The 17,679-nt window shown below is 41.2% G+C and overlaps 2 protein-coding genes across 14 annotated transcripts in view; one reads left to right on the top strand and one right to left on the bottom strand.

Moving 5' to 3' along the window:
* Positions 1-1,101: 1,101 nt before the first annotated feature.
* Positions 1,102-17,679, bottom strand: part of ZNF470 (zinc finger protein 470) — a 117,731-nt gene continuing 101,153 nt past the window's right edge. For all 10 annotated transcript variants that reach the window (XM_060288542.1, XM_030851279.2, XM_060288544.1 and 7 more), the window contains one exon: positions 1,102-3,959. The gene's annotated coding sequence lies outside the window, so the exon portion shown is untranslated. The remainder of the gene's footprint in view (positions 3,960-17,679) is intronic.
* Positions 2,348-16,819, top strand: ZNF471 (zinc finger protein 471). Of its 4 annotated transcripts, XM_060288528.1 has the most exons (6): positions 2,438-3,672; positions 3,885-4,015; positions 4,314-4,405; positions 7,221-7,347; positions 9,435-9,530; positions 12,438-16,819. In XM_060288528.1, the coding sequence occupies exons 3-6, from the start codon at positions 4,373-4,375 to the stop codon at positions 14,456-14,458; spliced, it is 2,277 nt and encodes a 758-aa protein (XP_060144511.1). In that variant the 5' UTR covers positions 2,438-3,672; positions 3,885-4,015; positions 4,314-4,372; the 3' UTR covers positions 14,459-16,819. The 4 variants fall into 4 exon arrangements, with proteins under 4 accessions (XP_060144510.1, XP_060144511.1, XP_060144512.1 ...); XM_060288527.1 differs by lacking the exons at positions 2,438-3,672; positions 3,885-4,015 and adding an exon at positions 2,348-2,381; XM_060288529.1 differs by lacking the exon at positions 3,885-4,015.

Below are 17,679 nucleotides of genomic sequence, written 5' to 3'. Positions count from 1 at the left end.
AAAAGCCTAACATTATTATTATTATTATTATTATTATTTTTTTTTTTTTGCGGTACGCGGGCCTCTCACTGCTGTGGCCTCTCCCGTTGCGGAGCACAGGCTCTGGACGAGCAGGCCAGGCGGCCATGGCTCGCAGGCCCAGCGTCCATGGCTCACGGGCCCAGCTGCTCCGTGGCACGCGGGATCATCCCGGACCGGGGCACGAACCCGCGCCCCCCGCACCGGCAGGCGGACTCCCAACCACTGCGCCACCAGGGAAGTCCAGGAAGCCTGATTTTTAATGGTAAATATTGATAGTATTTGTGGTCAAGACAGGAACAATACAAAGAGACCCATAATTACCATGACAAGTATTATATCAGAGAAACTTGCCAACACACTAAATCTAGAAATAAGAGGTAAATGTTGGATAGAAAAAGAAAAAAAAATTGTTATATGGTTGTACAGCTTAGACATTCAAGAGATTCAACAAACAAAATAATGGAACTGACAAGCGGATTAAAAACCCGGTCTGATCTAGAACAGAGGAAGAAGCAATCTTACCCAAGTAACCAGTTAAAAATGTAATCAGAATAAAACAAAACAAAAAATCCTTCCCAATGGTGATGAAGCCAATATAACCCTTAGGAATAGATTTAGTATGAAAAAAATACTAGACTGGAATGAAATATATACCTATAAAATATTAATAAAAGAGAATGAAAACAACATGGTAAATGGAACGTTATATTCCTGAAAGGAAAAATTATTAATTTCAAAGATGTCTGTTCCCCCACCAATTAATCTATAAATTCACTAAAATTCCAATCCACGTACCAATAGTATTTATTAGGAGATTTTCCAAGACAATTTTAAAATCCACACAAAGGAGGAATCCACGAGAATAAATACCACAACTTTGCAAATGGTGAACCCTTACGTAGGAAATGTGGTACCCACTATCAAACACAGAAGTATAAAGTTCCCACTATTAAAACAGTGTGATAGTTGTTCCGTAGAGGAGAGTGGGGTGTGAGGGTTGAAACAGACACCGAGTCCATAAATAGATGGATTGGATTCACGTATAGAGATTTACGATACAACAGAATTGGACATTTCAAATCAGCAGGAAAATAAGACTATTTATTCAGTAAATTGTCTTAGAATATTTTGGATATCCACGGCAGAATTGGTGGAAGGTAATACTTAAGGCGTCTCTGAGTTCAAATAGAAAAATGAGAAAATACAAACCGAAAGACTACATAAAAGTGTTACTACAAACAAAGTGAATACGAAATGGTAGAATATAACAGTAGATTCAACGTAAAGAATCTCCCGCCGCCCCCTTCCCCAAATGAGCCGATGTTGAAATTCAGGATGAAAGTTTGAATGATAGTTAAAGGTTGCAATGTCCTGACTACTCATTTTTTGACAATAAATATTCTAATTTCCTCTACTCTCTATTCCTCTTCCCTGTTTTCTCCACAGCCTTTTCAACATTCGATATACTATTTATTTTACTCATTCTTTGGTGGTCTGTTTCCATTCACTTGAAAGTAAGATCTGAGAGGTCGGGGGATTTTGTGGGGTTTTTTTCCTCTGCTATATCCCTCTGAACGGCTTTTCCTTATTTACTTCAACTTCCAAGGCAGCTACTAATTTACCGTTTTCTTAGTCTCCCATACGACGGACCATTTACACTCTGGTCAGGGGCAGAATGGGGTTCAATCCCAGTGATCTGGTCCAAAGACGTGCGTCTCATATTCACTACCTCTGAACAGTGATAATAACGACATTCCCATTTTGCAGGTGAGAAGTGTAATAATTTGCTGTTATCACAGAGGTGATAGAGCCTATTCGGGGTTCCCTCGCTGATCTTGCTGCCATAAAACTTAGCACAGAAAGAAAATCACGTTCCCGCAGACAGGCTCAGAGGGCCGCAATCGGAGCGACACGGCGGTCACACGGACAGACAGCGTCAAATCACAGGTACACACAGGAGCACACCAGGGGCTCCGCCGCACCTGGCTTAGACCCCATAACTAGGGACACTTCTGGTCTCCAGGCGCGGGAGGGGCGAGTGCGCATTCTATGGGCCTGTGCACACTCGCACCCAGCCACGCCACGCGCCCCGAAACCCTGGGCCCCTACCCCCGATCGTAGTCTTTCTGCTGAAACCCTGGGCCAAGACCCTCGAGCGTAGTCACATACCTGCGCAGGCACCCCCGCTCTGACGCTAAGGTTCCGCCTCCCATTCTCTACAGCCTAAGAACACGCCCCTTTCCGTTAAACCACGCCCCGTTCCACGCCCCTCGAGTCTAACCCCTCCCCTTATTCCGCCCACCTGGGAGATTCGGCGCCTGCGCACTCGGTTCCCGGGCGTCGGCTCCGAAGTCCTTCGGGTGAGTGCGGCTGGCTTCCGGGGGGAGGCCTCTGGGTTGTTTTGGGTGGTCGGGTGTCCAAGCCCGAGGGCGAGGCGGGGCGAGGCAGGGCAAGCGAGGCCAGCGACTCGGACCTGGCCGTGAAGCCCTGGCCTGAGCGCCGCTGCGCCGTCTCTCCCGGACCGACTACATTTCCCAGAGGCCCGCGCGGGTGCGCCGAGGCCGCGGCTCGAACCGGGCTCTGGGCTGTGGGGCGGCTGGAGCGGCGTGTGTGTGAGAGGCAAGACTGGACTGTGAAAAATACAGAGAGAGTGCAAGCGGGGTGTGTTGGTGTGGGTGTGAGAGAAACGGATCTGCCTGTGTGTAAGAGGTCAGCAGGTGTGGGGCCCCGGGAGAGACTGAGAGGGAGAGATCGTATTGAGAGCGGGTGTGTGTGTGTGTGAGAGAGAGACCTGACTGTGAGTGTGAGAGACCGAAAGCATGTTGGTGTGTGTGAGGGAAACGGGTGTGCCCGAGTGTGAGAGGTCAGCAAGTGTGTGGGGCCCCAGGGAGGCTGAGAGGGAGAGATCGTGGGGGCGGGTGTGTGTGTGAGAGAGATCGAAAGCATGTTGGTGTGAGCGTGTGAGGTTGTATGACAGTCCGTGTGTGTCCGAGTGTGAGGGAGACCCCAGTGTGTATTGTGTGTGTGTGAGAGAGGTAGCAATTGCAGTGTTTGTGTATCTACGTGTGTGAGAAATCCGTGTGTCTCTGAAACAGAGATCATTAAGGATGTGTGTGAGAGAGAGAGAGAGAGGAAAACTAGTGATGTGTGTGACACCAAAGTGAGTAGGAGAGAGACTGTGAACCATGGATTGTCACCACAAGGCTTGCAAATATAGCTTCTGTGAGGTTGCGGAGAGTGTGGGTGTGAGTGAGACAGAGATGAGGGGCAGTGAGCCATGGGTGTGTGTGAGAGAATAAGATAGGGGGTATATGTGTGATGTTTGTGTATCACCATGTGTGTTTGTACCCAAGGCCTCTCTGAGACTGTGATATATGTGACTGCATATGATGTGCCTTCCGTTGGGTGCTTGCTATTGTGTCCTCTGTGTAATCAGGAGGTATGTGAGGTCTTGTGTCAGTGTCTGTGTGTTACCCTGTATGGTTGTAACTGGCCCTGTGTGACTGTGGTGTGTGTGGGGAGACTACTTGGAAGGTTGATAGCTTTGTCTTCTTTGTGTGTGTTGCTTTATGGAATTGTGTGTTGCCAGGATAAGGATCCTGGAGTAGAATTCCCTGCTTCCAGTCCAAGAGTTCCAGTGAGAAGCAAGAGGTGGGGTGACTGGAGCTCCTGACTGAAGCAGGAGACACCCTCAGTTCTGGGTGACAAAAAGGAGGGGAAACCGAGGGGTTGAAGACAGAGATGAGAGTGTAGATGGCAGAATTGGGTGCTAAAGGATCCACTGTCCCAGGGTGAGAGGAAAGCAAAGCCCCTGGGGGTTTGGCAGGAGAAGGTGGATAACCCTGGCCTCTGGTGGCATTTAGGAGTCAGATTTTCAAACTGAAGACTGTATCAAAGCATGAAGCAGGGACGCAGGAAGGGAAAGAGTCCACCTTTACCTACAAAATGTAAAATAGAGGAAACAGCTATTTCATGGGATCATTTTAAAAATAAGGTAAGAGAAGATAATCTATGCAGAGTACCTAGCACGTCTCATTATTTTTATTCATAATAAGACCAAAGGATGGGAAAGCAACTTTTAGAAAAAAGATTAAATTTAGGACCTTGAGCATAAGAGAAACAGAGTTATAAGTTATACATCTCAACTGCCATCGGTTGCCCATAATCTCCCAGTTATGTGGGCAGTGGAAGCAAAGAAGGCTGGGAGGAAGAAGGAGAAGATAGAGTTTTTAGGCTGGTGATTCTGGGAGTGCCAAGGCCTCATCTTTTCACTCTCCTTTTTCTCCCTTCAGCCTTACCCTTCCAGGACAGTGCTGTTCCCCAAGAGAAAAGCCAGGAAAAGGAGGCGAAAATGACAGTTGAACTAGTGAAAGCCATACCTCAGGTTAGTTATTTCATTTCTCCTTCTTGAAAAGCAGTCTTACTGTTTAGGACTTTGTAAAACTGCTTTCCTTTTGAAAATTCCCTGATTAACAGTCTTATCTAAGGGCCTGGTTCCCATTTCTCCCAGAGAGCACTGTCCTTAACTCAGACTGCCTAAGGGGTAAATAAAACTGAGTGTGATGAGGCATAGAGCCCCCTCTTCTTCCCACTTCATTTTATTTATTTATTTATTTAATTTATTTATTTTTGGCTGCATTGGGTCTTTGTTGCTGTGTGCAGGCTTTCTCTAGTTGTGGCGAGCAGGGGCTACTCTTTGTTGCAGTGCATGGGCTTCTCATTGCAGTGGCTTCTCTTTGTTGCAGAGCACGGGCTCTAGGCGCGTGGGCTCAGTAGTTGTGGCTCACGGGCTCTAGAGCGCAGGCTCAGTAGTTGTGGTGCATGGGCTTAGTTGCTTCACGGCGTGTGGGATCTTCCCAGATCAGAGCTTGAACCCGTGTCCCCTGCATTGGCAGGCAGACTCTTAACCACTGCACCACCAGGGAAGTCCCTCTGTGAGTTTTTATTTTCTGATTTTTTTCCTCTTAATTTTGTCTTATGTGCCTCATTATTTTGAGTTAAGTGCTGGACTTTGTATATTTAAAAATCTTAGAGATAATTTAAAGCTTTGATGTCTTCCTTTTGAGAGGGTTTACTTTTTTTTTGGCTGTGCTGTGTGGCTTGCGGGATCTCAGTTCCTCGACCAGCGATTGAACCCAGGCCATGCAGTGAAAGCCTGGAATCCTAACCATTAGGCAAGCAGGGAACTCCCTATAGGATTTACTTTTTAAAATAGATTTTTTAAAATAAACTGTTTTTAATAATAGAAAATTTGCTGATAGCAGGGAGGATCCTTATGCATCACACTCAGCTTCCCCTGTTTCTAACATCTTACATTAGTATGGGACATTTGTTAAAATTAATGAACCAATATTGATACATTATTATTAAGTAAAGTCCATTCTTTGTTCAGATTTCCTTAGTTTTTACTTAATATCCTTTTTCTGTTCCAGGATCCTATCCAGGATACCACATTACATTTAGTAGTTCTATCTTCTAGGTAGTTTTGTCTCCTTGTCTGTGACAGTTTCTCATACCTTCCTTCTTTTTGATGACCTTGTCAGTTTTGAGAGGTTCTCTGGTATTTTTCAGAACATCTCTCAAACCTGATGTTTTTTTCCTGCTTAGACTGGAGTAATGTGTTTTTAGAAGGAAGATCACAGAGTTCCATTTTCATCATATATCAAGGGTTCATACTATCAACATGAGTTATTACTATACCTTGATTACCTGGTTGAGGTAGTATTTGTCATGTTTCTGCACTGTAAGGTTACTCTTTTTTGTTCCACTTTTCCATACTGTACTCCCCTCTTCTCTAGCAACTACCAGTTTGCTCTCTATGTCTATACAAAGTCTGTTTCTGTTTTGTTTTTTAGATTCCACATATAAGTGAGATCATACAGTATTTGTCTTTCTTTGACTTATTTCACTTAGCATAATACCCTTTAGTTAGTTCCATCCATGTTGCTGCAAATGACAACACAGCATTACAAAGATTTTTATTTTCAGTGGAAATAAATGTGAAGATGAAAATGCCCATAATACTTAAAAAAATTTGTCACAATCCTCACAGATATAGAGAACAAACTAGTGGCTATTGGGGGGAGGGGCAAGAGAGGGGTATGGAATTAAGAGATACAAACTATTATGTGTAAAATAAATAAGCCACAAGGATATATTGTACAACACAGGGAAATATAGCCACTATTTTATAATAACTACAAATGGAGTATAACCTTTAAAAATTGTGAATCACTATGTTGTACACCTGAAACTTATTGTACATCAACTATACCTCAATTTAAAAAAAGAGAAAAAAAATTTGTCTCAACCTGATGGTGATGGTAACTGGACATTAAGTCTTTATGAAACTAAAAGTTATAATTATTTCATTTTGATATTGTCTAAGTATATATTGGTTTGTTATACTCAAATTCAGCACACAAGTTGGATGTGTTGTAGTCTTTTTTTGTGTGTGTGGTACATGGGCCTCTCACTGTTGTGGCCTCTCCCATTGCGGAGCACAGGCTCCGGACGCGCAGGCTCAGCGGCCATGGCTCACGGGCCCAACCGCTCCGCGGCATGTGGGATCTTCCCGGACTGGGGCACGAACCCGCGTCCCCTGCATCGGCAGGCGGACTCTCAACCACTGCGCCACCAGGAAAGCCCGTGTTGTAGTCTTATGCTGGGTGATTTCTCATCTTGCTATCCAGGTCACTGTGGTATGGCCTGGCATGCTAATTAATTCTTAATGGTACAGCACAAAAAAATTGCATTCTAGATATATATTTTTATTATGTAAGAAAAAAACCACAGCCATGTCAGTTCATGCCTCTTTCCCCTGAAACACTAGGATCCCATAGAGTACAATTTACAAAATATCAACTTAGATATTCTTTTGTTGCTGTTTTGGAAGGTTCAACCACAGGTATACGTCCTTACTTGAAGCCCTTGTTTACTGCCCTGTGGCCACCTGTCCATATTTCCCCATGCTGAGAAATGGATTAGCACCATCATATACAATGCAGTTTAGCATTTTAGGTTAGCATTTTAGTTCAATAAGTACTATTTTAGGTTAGCGTTTAATATTATATGTTTAAGGTTTTTTTTCTCTCTAAGGGCTATTTCTCACATAAAGTAGGGACAGCTTAACACTTCAACTCGAAGTCACGTGTGGACATGAGCATTGGTTGATCAAGAATGTCTTTGTGTCATTTCAGGACTTGGTGACATTCAAGGATGTAGCAATAGACTTTTCCCAGGAGGAATGGGAATGGCTGAACCCTGCTCAGAGGAGTTTATACAGGAGTATGATGTTGGAGAACTATCAGAGCCTGGTATCAGTGGGTGAGGATTTTTTCCCCTCCCATAGTTCAGAATTACCCTTAGGGACTCTTTAGGTTTTGGTTTTTGTTTAATTATTAAAACTTTTTTTTTTTTTTTTTTTTTTTTACTGTGTGTAGGTCAGAATCGAATCTGGGAAATAAAGAGGGTATTCAGGAACTGATGAAAATTTCAGATTTAATAAGTGAATTTGGTGTGTATCAGATATTTCATGAGTGTGCCCTTTAGTCAGTTGGGAACAGGATGTGATGTGACTCTCACTGGTCTCCTGTGCTACCTTGTTTCCTCTGTCCTATGGTATTGTTACCACCATAACAAAGTTCACAAAGAGTATAGCTGGATTGTTAAAAATTCAGAATATTGCTTTAAAATCTGTATATTTTTATTAACTTGCAATAAATGAACTAGCGAGGCACAAACTATGAAAATTGCTTCAGATATTCTTAGGGAAACTAAAATGGACCCTTCTCAGCCCTGGGGCCCACCATTGGTTGGATTAGCTTTCTGTTGTCTAGAGTCCCCCCCATTTTTTTCCTCATTTTCCCCTAGGAGGGTGTTTTATATTTATTTTTTATTATATTACTATTTTTTTGGCTGTGCTGCATGGCATGAGGGATTCTAGTTCCCCAACCGGGGATTGAACCCACATCCCTTGCATTGGGAGGGTGGAGTCTTAACCACTGGACCACCAGCAAAATTCCAGAGGCCCCCTTTTTTTTTTTACATTTATTTCTTTATTTATTGTTTATCTTTGGCGGCATTGGATCTTTGTTGATGTGCTTGGGCTTTCTCTAGCTGCGGCGAGCGGGGGCTACTCTTCGTTGCAGTGCCCAGTCTTCTCACTGCGGCAGTTTCTTTTGTTGCAGAGCACAGGCTCTAGGTGCGCGGGCTTCAGCCTAGAGGCCCCTTTTAACCTGCTTGTGGTTCACTGAACTTCTTGAAACTAAATATGTCTTTCACCAAATTTGAGAAATTTTTGGCCATTATTTCTTCAACTAATTTTTTCTATTGATTTATTAGATAATTTCTATTGTTGTGTCTTCAAGTTCACTGATTCCTTCCATGTCTTTTTCAATGTCTTGTTAAGCCCATCTAGAGAATTTTTGTATTTCAGATACTGTATTTTTCAATTCTAGACTTTTTACTGGTTCTTTTTTATAATTTCTATTTCGCTGCTGAGAAATTACAAGCATATTTTCCTTTACATTCTTGAATATAGATATTTTAACTGTTTTAAAAGCCTAGTCTACTGATTCTGTGTTATCAGTCCTGTGTTATCACAGGTTAGGTCTCCATTAATTGTTTTTCTGAGTCTGATTCATTTTTTCTTCCTTTTATGTAGTAATTTTGGATTTTATCCTGGACACTGTAAATAATGCATTGTGGAAACTCTGGATTCTGTTATATTCTTCTGAAGAATATTGATTTTTTTTTTTTTTAATCAAGCAGTTGACCTGACTCAAACTCCAAACTGTCTCTAGGGCCCCCCCTTTTTTTTTAAGATTTATTATTTATTTATTTTATTTATTTTTGGCTGCATCTGGTCTTAGTTGAGGCATGTGGGATCTTCTTTGAGGCGTGTGGGCTCTTCATTGCGGTGCACGGGCTTCACTCTAGTTGTGGCTTGTGGGTTTTCTCTCTCTAGTTGTGGCATGCAGGCTCCAGGGTGTGTGGGCCCTGTAGTTGTGGCACGTGGGTTCCAGAGCACATGGGCATGCAGCCTCTCTAGTTGAGGTGCACAAGCTCAGTAGTTGTGGCGAGCGGGCTTAGTTGCCCTGCAGCATGTGGGATCTTAGTTCCCTGACCAGGAGTCGAACACCCTGTCCTCTAGGGGCCCTTTGTATTACCTCACTTACTGCTGTCTGATGATCCTCCGAAAATGCTGGGCTGAATTTCTGCCCCGGCCCCTTAGAAAATGGTTTAACTTTTATAGAATTGACTGTTGGCAGTCCCACTAAACTATGCCAAAAGCTTTATATAGTCTGTCACCCCTTGATCTATTCATTCCTGTAATGTCATTCCATCAGAATTAAGGAACCAGCTGAAATGCCCAAAACATGGCCAATTTTCATATTGATTTTTGTATGCAGGACTTTGTGTCTCTAAGCCATATGTCATCTCCTTATTGGAGCAAGGGAAAGAGCCTTGGGAGATGAAGAGTGAGATGAGAAGAACCCCATTCCCAGGTGAGTGTGGAAGAACCAGATAGGGGAATTCTTTCTAGGTAATGGCTCAGCCATTTTTCAAGGTGATACTTCCTGCTTTCTTATGCTCTTAGAAACATCTCAAGCCTTGAGTCACGCCTTGACTCAAGCCTGGGAAAAAACTGAAACTTGACTACTTAGCATGGGCTCCCCAAATATCTTCTCTTCTACTTGACTCTCTTCTCTCTAATAACTCATTTTGAAAAAATCTTTATCCAGCTCCTTCTCATCCTCTTTTCTTGTGCCATAAAGACTTATATAAGCTTCTCTCCTTCTTACATCTTTGCTTAACTCTAAAATTAGATGCTACCTAAAATCATAACATACCCTGCTACTTAAATCTTTTTTTGCTTTCCTGTTGCACATAGGAAAAATCCAAACCCTACCAGCCCCTATGTAACCAGCTCTTTCCTACTTCTCCAACCCTATCTTCTATCACTTTTTAGTTTTTTCACTATACTTTAGCCCAGAGTTTTCTAAACTATGCAAGGTATACAGATATGTTCCAAGTTTGTTACAGGTATGCCAAGATCCTGAGTCTCTAAGCCTTGGAAGACCACATGGGGCTAGCAGCAGTCTGAGTTCCAAGTCTGGTTGCCTCTGGATCATAAGCAGTGCCATGTGTCTTACAAATGTCATTATCAATGAGTGCCTGACATACAGTTGAAAAGCACTGCTCTAGTCCACTGGTCACCTTTTCTGAACTCACCAAGCTCTTTACTGACTCAGGCTTTTGAATTCCCTATTTTCTCTGCCTAGAAGACTCCTCTGTCAGCTCTCTGTCCATGCTTGGCTATCAGGCCAGAGCTCAAAAATCATCTCACTGGAGGCCGTCCCTAACCACATTGTATAGTGAACTTTTCCCTTTTCCAACCCAATTACTCTCTACTAAGCCACTGTTTATTTTCTTTGTAACATTTAGGAGAGCCTATAATTAACTTTTTTCTGGTGTACATGCTTATTTTCTGGCTCCCCCAATGAACCAAAAATTCACAAACACAAGGGAATATTGGGATCACACGTGATAATTATGCCTTTATGAAATTCTCCTTTCACTTCTATAACAGTGTTTGATCTTTACATTTGGAGATGATTTGGACCCTAGACTTCTAGGATCCTCCAAATACCCAAATATTAGGAGGGAAATAAGCTGTGCTTAGACACACTTTATACTTTGGTTATGTAGGAAGCTACCATCTGCCTTAAATAGGAAAAGAGAAAGAGGAACTTTCCTGATAAGAGGTAATAGTTGGCCATGTGAAGAATAGATAGAGGATGAGGGAAAGGGGATAAAGAAGCCTGTAAATCTGCTGGGACGTTGAGTCACAGTATAGATGTAAGTATAATTCAGTGACTAAGATATCTCAGCATCTGTGTTGAGAAAAGCCCAAAAGATAAGGGACAACCATGACTCTTCATGGGAGGCTGGAGATGAAGGCAGCCTTCACAGACAAGAAAGAATTTGAGGGAGGAGTAGATGATGCCATCAAGTTTCTGTTTTTCTCTTTCTAGTATTGCTCCCCTCAGCCAATCTATGTAAGAAAAACTGTAGGTGACTGATTCACTGAACTCTTATGGCCTCAGTTCTAGAATTCTTGAAGCTTGGGTGTTTCTGATACCACAGATGACCTGGGGTAGGAAGCTTGTTAACACCTCAGAGTCTTTCTTAACTTCTCTGGTAGATTTGATCCCTCCCATCTCTGAACTTTTATACCAATTTTACTTTTTTACCACATGGGTTCACATTTGATATTCCATATTTTCTTCTTCTCAGATTACTTCCTTTGTTGGCCTTGTCTTCCTAATCACTTTCTGTACTTCTCAAGAACAACTGTCTGATTACTCTAGTGTTCCTAATGCTTGACATGTAATAGAAAACTATTTAGGGAGCATTGGATTAGTCCATAATTTGCTATGGACAAGATGGGAAAGGAAAGCACTTTCTCCTTTGCCCTTTCTTGATATCACCTCTCCCCTAAATTTTTCTCTTAGTGTCACCTCTTCAATACAAATTTCTTCTTTATAGATTTATCGAGAATTTCTTATATATGCCTGAGTTTCTGTGATGCATGTTAAGTGACTTAGTAGTAGTGTGTAAGACTCATCTAGTCCTTCCCCAAAGCTTATATTCTAGCTCACAAGGCAAGACAGGTACTTATGTGGCAGGAAATAAGAACGTGATTAATAATAGTGATACCAACCCACATATTGCTGTAAGACTTGTTTCTACAAAAACACATGGCAAAACCCTATTAAGATGTGACACTTTTCCTACTTTCCACTTTTCCTGGTGAAATTGAGAAGGTGAATGGAAAAATCCCTTAATATGCAGCCTGAAGTTCAGGGATCTATGAGAAGTGAAGAGAGTTTACTGTATTAAGACACATGGAAATGGTTCATAGGGACACTATTTTCTGATTATGAAGAGATGACTTTAAGATTTTACCTAAATCCCAAGGGAAGTCACAAAGCACAAAGTATTTGTGATTTCTGGGAATCTACAGAGATTTTTGAGTGGCAGTAGTTATGTGATGATATGGTTTTTAAACAAAGTTAGCCTAGCTATATATGCAAGTCTCTCAGAAGTGGGAAAGAATAGAGGAAGTTTCATTTATAGTCTGTTATGTTAATATAGGCATAACATATTATTACCATTGCATTACTACTTCAGGACTTTGTTATCCTACATTTAATTTTCTAAATCACCTTTTCCATGTTCCTCTATGAGGTCTCATTCTCTAGGGTCTGCTTGCATATTTGTTCAGTTGACACGCCTGTGTATCATACGTTTTGTGGGATTCATTGTTTTCAATTCACGTTTTCCGTGTTAAATGTTTCCTTTGTTATAGCCCATGATAAAGGAAACATTTGCTTTTTTGAATCTTTCAGATTGGGAATCTGTATATGAGACACAAGAATTACCTCTGAAGCAATTTGTGTGTGATGATATATTAATGGAGAGAATTATAAGCTATGGACTTGAGTGTCCCACTTTTGGAGAAGATTGGAAATGTGAAAATCTTTTTGAGAGGCAGTTGTTAAGCCAAGAGACATTTATCAGGCAAGAAACAATCACTCATAAAGAAACACTTACAGTGGAAATAGACCACAAATATAACAAATCTGGGAAATTTGTCTCATTGGACAATATAGAAGAGAATATTTATAATCACAAGTCAGATAAAAAAAGCTTTCCTAAAAATTCCATGGTAATAAAGCACAAGAAAGTCTATGTAGGAAAGAAACTTTTTAAATGTAATGAATGTGAGAAGACATTCACCCAGAGCTCATCCCTTACTGTTCATCAGAGAATTCATACTGGAGAGAAACCGTATGAGTGTAAGGAATGTGGGAAAGCCTTCAACCAGAGTCAACACCTTGCCCAGCACCACAGAATACATACTGGAGAGAAACTGTTTGAATGTAAGGAATGTAGGAAAGCCTTCAGCCAAAATGTTCACCTTATTCAACATCAAAGAATTCATACTGGAGAAAAACCATATAAATGTAAGGAGTGTAGAAAAGCCTTCAGCCAGCCTGCACACCTTGCCCAGCATCAGAGAATTCATACTGGAGAGAAGCCCTATAAATGTAAGGAATGTGGAAAGGCCTTCAGTGATGGCTCATCCTTTGCACGACATCAGAGATGTCACACTGGCAAAAGACCCTATGTATGTATTGAATGTGGAAAAGCCTTTAGGCAGAACACATCCCTTATCCGTCACTGGAGGTATTATCACACTGGGGAGAAACCCTTTGACTGCATCGACTGTGGGAAAGCCTTCAGTGATCACATAGGACTTATTCAGCATAGGAGAATTCATACTGGAGAGAAACCCTACAGATGTAATGTGTGTGGAAAAACCTTCAGCTATGGCTCATCCCTGACTGTCCATCAGAGAATTCACACAGGAGAGAAACCATATGAATGTGATATCTGTGGGAAAGCCTTTAGCCATCATGCCTCACTCACTCAGCACCAAAGAGTGCATTCTGGAGAGAAGCCTTACGAATGCAGGGAATGTGGGAAAGCCTTTAGGCAGAGCATACACCTTGCTAGTCACCTGAGGATTCATACTGGCGGAAAACCATATAAATGTAAAGAATGTGGGAAAGCTTTTAGCATCAGTTCACAGCTGGCTACTCATCAGAGAATTCATACTGGAGAGAAACCTTATGAATGTAAGGAATGTGGCAAAGCTTTCAAACAGAGAGCACACCTTGCACAGCATCATAAAATTCATACCGGAGAGAAACCTTATGAATGTACTGAATGTGGAAAAGCCTTCAGCCAGACTACCCGCCTTATTCAACATCAGAGAGTTCACACGGGAGAGAAACCCTATAAATGTACTGAATGTGGGAAGGCCTTTAGTCATAGCTCATCCCGCTCTCAGCATCGGAGACTTCACACTGGCCAAAGGCCCTACGAATGTGTTAAGTGTGAGAAGGCATACAGAACAAAATCGTTGCTCATTTGTCATCAAAGATGTCATACGGGGGAGAAACCTTATGAATGTAGCATGTGCGGTAAAGCCTTTAGCCATCAGCAATCCCTTACCATTCATCAGAGAATTCACTGTGGAGAAAAACCATATCAGTGTAAGGAATGTAGGAAAACCTTCAGCCAGATTGGACACCTTAATCTACATAGAAGAATCCACACTGCAGAGAGATCTTATGAATGTAAGGAATGCAGAAATGTCTTCAGACAAAGTGCGCACCTTGCTCATCATCAGAAAATTCATGCTGTAGAGTCATCTCAGGCCCCCAGCTCTTCCTCACCTTCTGTGTCACCAAGTCCTGTTGATATGTCTGCTGAATATTTTTGGAATCCATCCACATCTTTCCATTCTCATTGCCCTAGTCCAAAACACTGTCATTTCACCTGGACTATTCCAATTGTCTAATAACTGGTGTCCTTGCATCCTCTTTTGTCCCCTTCAAGTTCATTTTTCACACTACTGCCACAGTGGTATTTTCAAAATGTAAATGTAATTTTACGACTCCCTTAAAACCCTTGCTATGAAATTTTGAACTACTTGATGCATACAAGTGCTCAGCACAGTGCCTGACCCAGACTAAGTGCTCCATAATGTTAGCTCAGTATTCTTCAGAGTCTGCTTGAAAGTTATTTTTAAACAGTGAACTCTGGAAGGCAGTATATGTACTTGGAGATAATAACAATTTTGGAACTGAAACAATGTATATGAGGGTTAGCATGAGTAGTATGTTTAAAGCTTGAGATCACCACAAAATAAGGCTGTGTTCCTTTGTTGGTGAGGAAATTCAGTGTGACCTGATACATAGAATATGTTTTAGGAAATTCTAGAACTCTGGATAAGACTGGAACAAAAGAACTAGAATTTACTGGGAAGAATGTAAGACTATATTTATTCAAGGCAGAAAGTAAAAATTCCTAATATTTAAAATGGAAGAAACAGAACTTGAGTAGTGTAGCCCTCTTCTAAGACACCTGGGTTAACAGATTAATTCTAAACCTTCAAGGAATCATAATTAAGCTGCTCTAGAGTGTAGAAAAAATAATGAAATGGATTATTTTGCAGTATTTGGAATACTTCTTTCATGAGGCTAATTCAACCCTAATATCAAACCCAGAAGAAAAAAAAATTATAGATGAATTTACTCATGGTTTTATATATAAGAAGGAAATTATTAACCTTTGTTAAGGAGAATAGAGGTTCTGAATAAATGGAGATCTGTGTTTCCAGATGGAAGTTTCAATATTGTTAACATATTTGTACAGTCAATTCCAGTCACAATCCCTATAGGATATCTTTACATTGACAGTTTTGTTCTGAAAATCATGTAGAATGGTAAATAGGAAAGCATCACAAGGAAATTTTTGAAAAAGATCGTATACCCATGAATTTAGTTTATTGCAAAAGTAATTATTTTTGATGTGTCAGTGGGAGAGATGGCTTACTTAAATGGTGCTTGACAGTTATCCAACTGGAAATAAGGTCAGATCCACATTTCACCCCTTACAGAGAAGTTCATTCAATATGATTAAAGATGTAATAGGAAACAATATTAAGATTCTAGAAGAGAATGTAGAATATTTCTATTCCTTTGAGTTCAGGAAGGCTTTGGTAAGCAGGACACAGAGTCCAGAAGTCATGAAGAGAGACAGAGTGATAGGACCATGTAAAAAATTTAAACTTTTCCATGGTATAAGACACTGTATTCAAAGTTAAAAGGCACATGACAGACTGAGATATATATATATATATATATATATTTTTTTTTTTTTTTTGCGGTATGCGGGCCTCTCACTGTTGTGGTCTCTCCCATTGCGGAGCACAGGCTCCAGACATGCAGGCTCAGTGGCCATGGCTCACGGGCCTAGCCGCTCCGTGGCATGTGGGATCTTCCCAGAACGGGGCACGAACCTGTGTCCCCTGCATTGGCAGGCGGACTCTCAACCACTGTGCCACCAGGGAAGCCCCCAGACTGAGATATATTTTAACCATATATTACGAAGCATATAACCCTTAAAAAAGGGCTGTTGGAAAGCAGCAAGGATAAGGTAAGATACACAGTCTGACAAAGTCTGATAAGATGAGATACACAGTATAACAGCAAATCTTAAATGAAGAAATTAAAACAGTCAAATAAAGGAAGATTTTAATTGCACTAATGATCAGATAAATGGAAATTTTAAAAGTCCTCATCACCAACACAAACCAGCACACATTTTATGGATAATATCCAGTATGGTTGCAGATGTGAGAAACCATATTTTTATATTACATTGGGAGGGTAAATAGGTGGAAAGCCATTTTAGAAGGCAATATGGTGTGACCTGTCAGTATTTAAAATGTAATTAACCACTGCTGCAATTCTACATCTAGGAATTTATCTTCTCGAAAAGCACAGGTACAGAAATATAGATGCATAAGCACATTCATTACAGAATTGTAAAAAACTTGGAACGATTTAAATGTCCAGTAGTAGTAAATTTGTTACTTAATTGTGGAAAATCAGTTCAGTAGATTATTAAGCAGTCACTGGAAAGAATGAGGTGGATGTCTATGCTCACAAAACAATGCTTTGTAGTTTATTGAGAATGTAATTTTCATAACTATATAATATGATGGCATAGTTATAAACACATAAACTTTTTAAAGTTAAAATTATGAAATGTGTTGTTTTTGTCTACAATACAAATAGAAACCATGCATACACAAATACAGACTCCTTCCCCCAGCTGTGTTGGTTGGGCTGTTCTGATGTCATTCACTGAGGTTTTGTTTGCATGGCCAGCTGTACACAGTTCACTTTAATCCAGTCATATACTCTCTCCTTGGGACTCAGGAGGAAGCTGAATATGAGTCATCCTTTGGCCACAATTTTAAGATGGCTCCTGAGTTCCTGCTACTCTGCTTGCTAGAGCTGACGTGTTTCATGTTCTGGTAGGTTGTTTCCCACAAGCATTTTGTTTTCATTTTATTTTATTTATTTATTTACTTATTTAATTTATTTTTTGCTGTGCTGGGTCTTTGTTGCTGTGCACGGGCTTTCTCTAGTTGCAGCAAGCGGGGGCTACTCTTTGTTGCGGTGTGCGGATTTCTCATTGTGGTGGCTTCTCTTGTTGCAGAGCAAAGGCTCTAGGCACAAGGGCTTCAGTAGTGGCGGCACATGGGCTCAGTAGTTGTGGTGTGTGGGCTCAGTAGTTGTGGCTCGCAGGCTCTAGAGCACAGGCTCAGTTGTTGTAGCACATGGGCTTAGTTGCTCCGTGGCATGTAGGATCTCCCCAGACCAGGGATCAAACCCATGTCCCCTGCATTGGCAGGTGGATTCTTAACCACTGTGCCACCAGGGAAGTCCCTTGTTTTCATTTTAAAATTAGATTAAGTTCTTTTGCTGTCAAACAAGGAAACCTACCAATATAGATATTGGTAGCCTTGAGTGGGTTTTAGGCAAAAGATCCTTAGAAAATGTGGAATTATTATTAAAGTACGGTTATTGGATGAAATGGAGCAAAGCAGTGTAAGGCTCCTAATCATATTTTGTGCCATGGAAGTAATATGCCTTCATAGCAACTGTAAAACAGCTGATCAGCTGCGGTCTAGATGGCTTTTGCTTTGGACGAATTCAAAGAGGACAA

This window comes from Globicephala melas, chromosome 19 (assembly GCF_963455315.2).
Source record: "Globicephala melas chromosome 19, mGloMel1.2, whole genome shotgun sequence".
Classification (NCBI taxonomy): domain Eukaryota; kingdom Metazoa; phylum Chordata; class Mammalia; order Artiodactyla; family Delphinidae; genus Globicephala; species Globicephala melas.
Note: the sequence above shows the minus strand (reverse complement) of the source record. Positions and strands in the feature narration are given on the sequence as shown.

Coding starts and splice junctions, on each gene's coding strand:
- ZNF471 (XM_060288527.1), top strand. CDS start 4,373: ATGACAGTTGAACTAGTGAAAGCCATACCTCAG. Junction 7,348..9,434: donor TCAGAGCCTGGTATCAGTGG/GTGAGGATTTTT, acceptor TTTTGTATGCAG/GACTTTGTGTCTCTAAGCCA. Junction 9,531..12,437: donor GAGAAGAACCCCATTCCCAG/GTGAGTGTGGAA, acceptor TGAATCTTTCAG/ATTGGGAATCTGTATATGAG.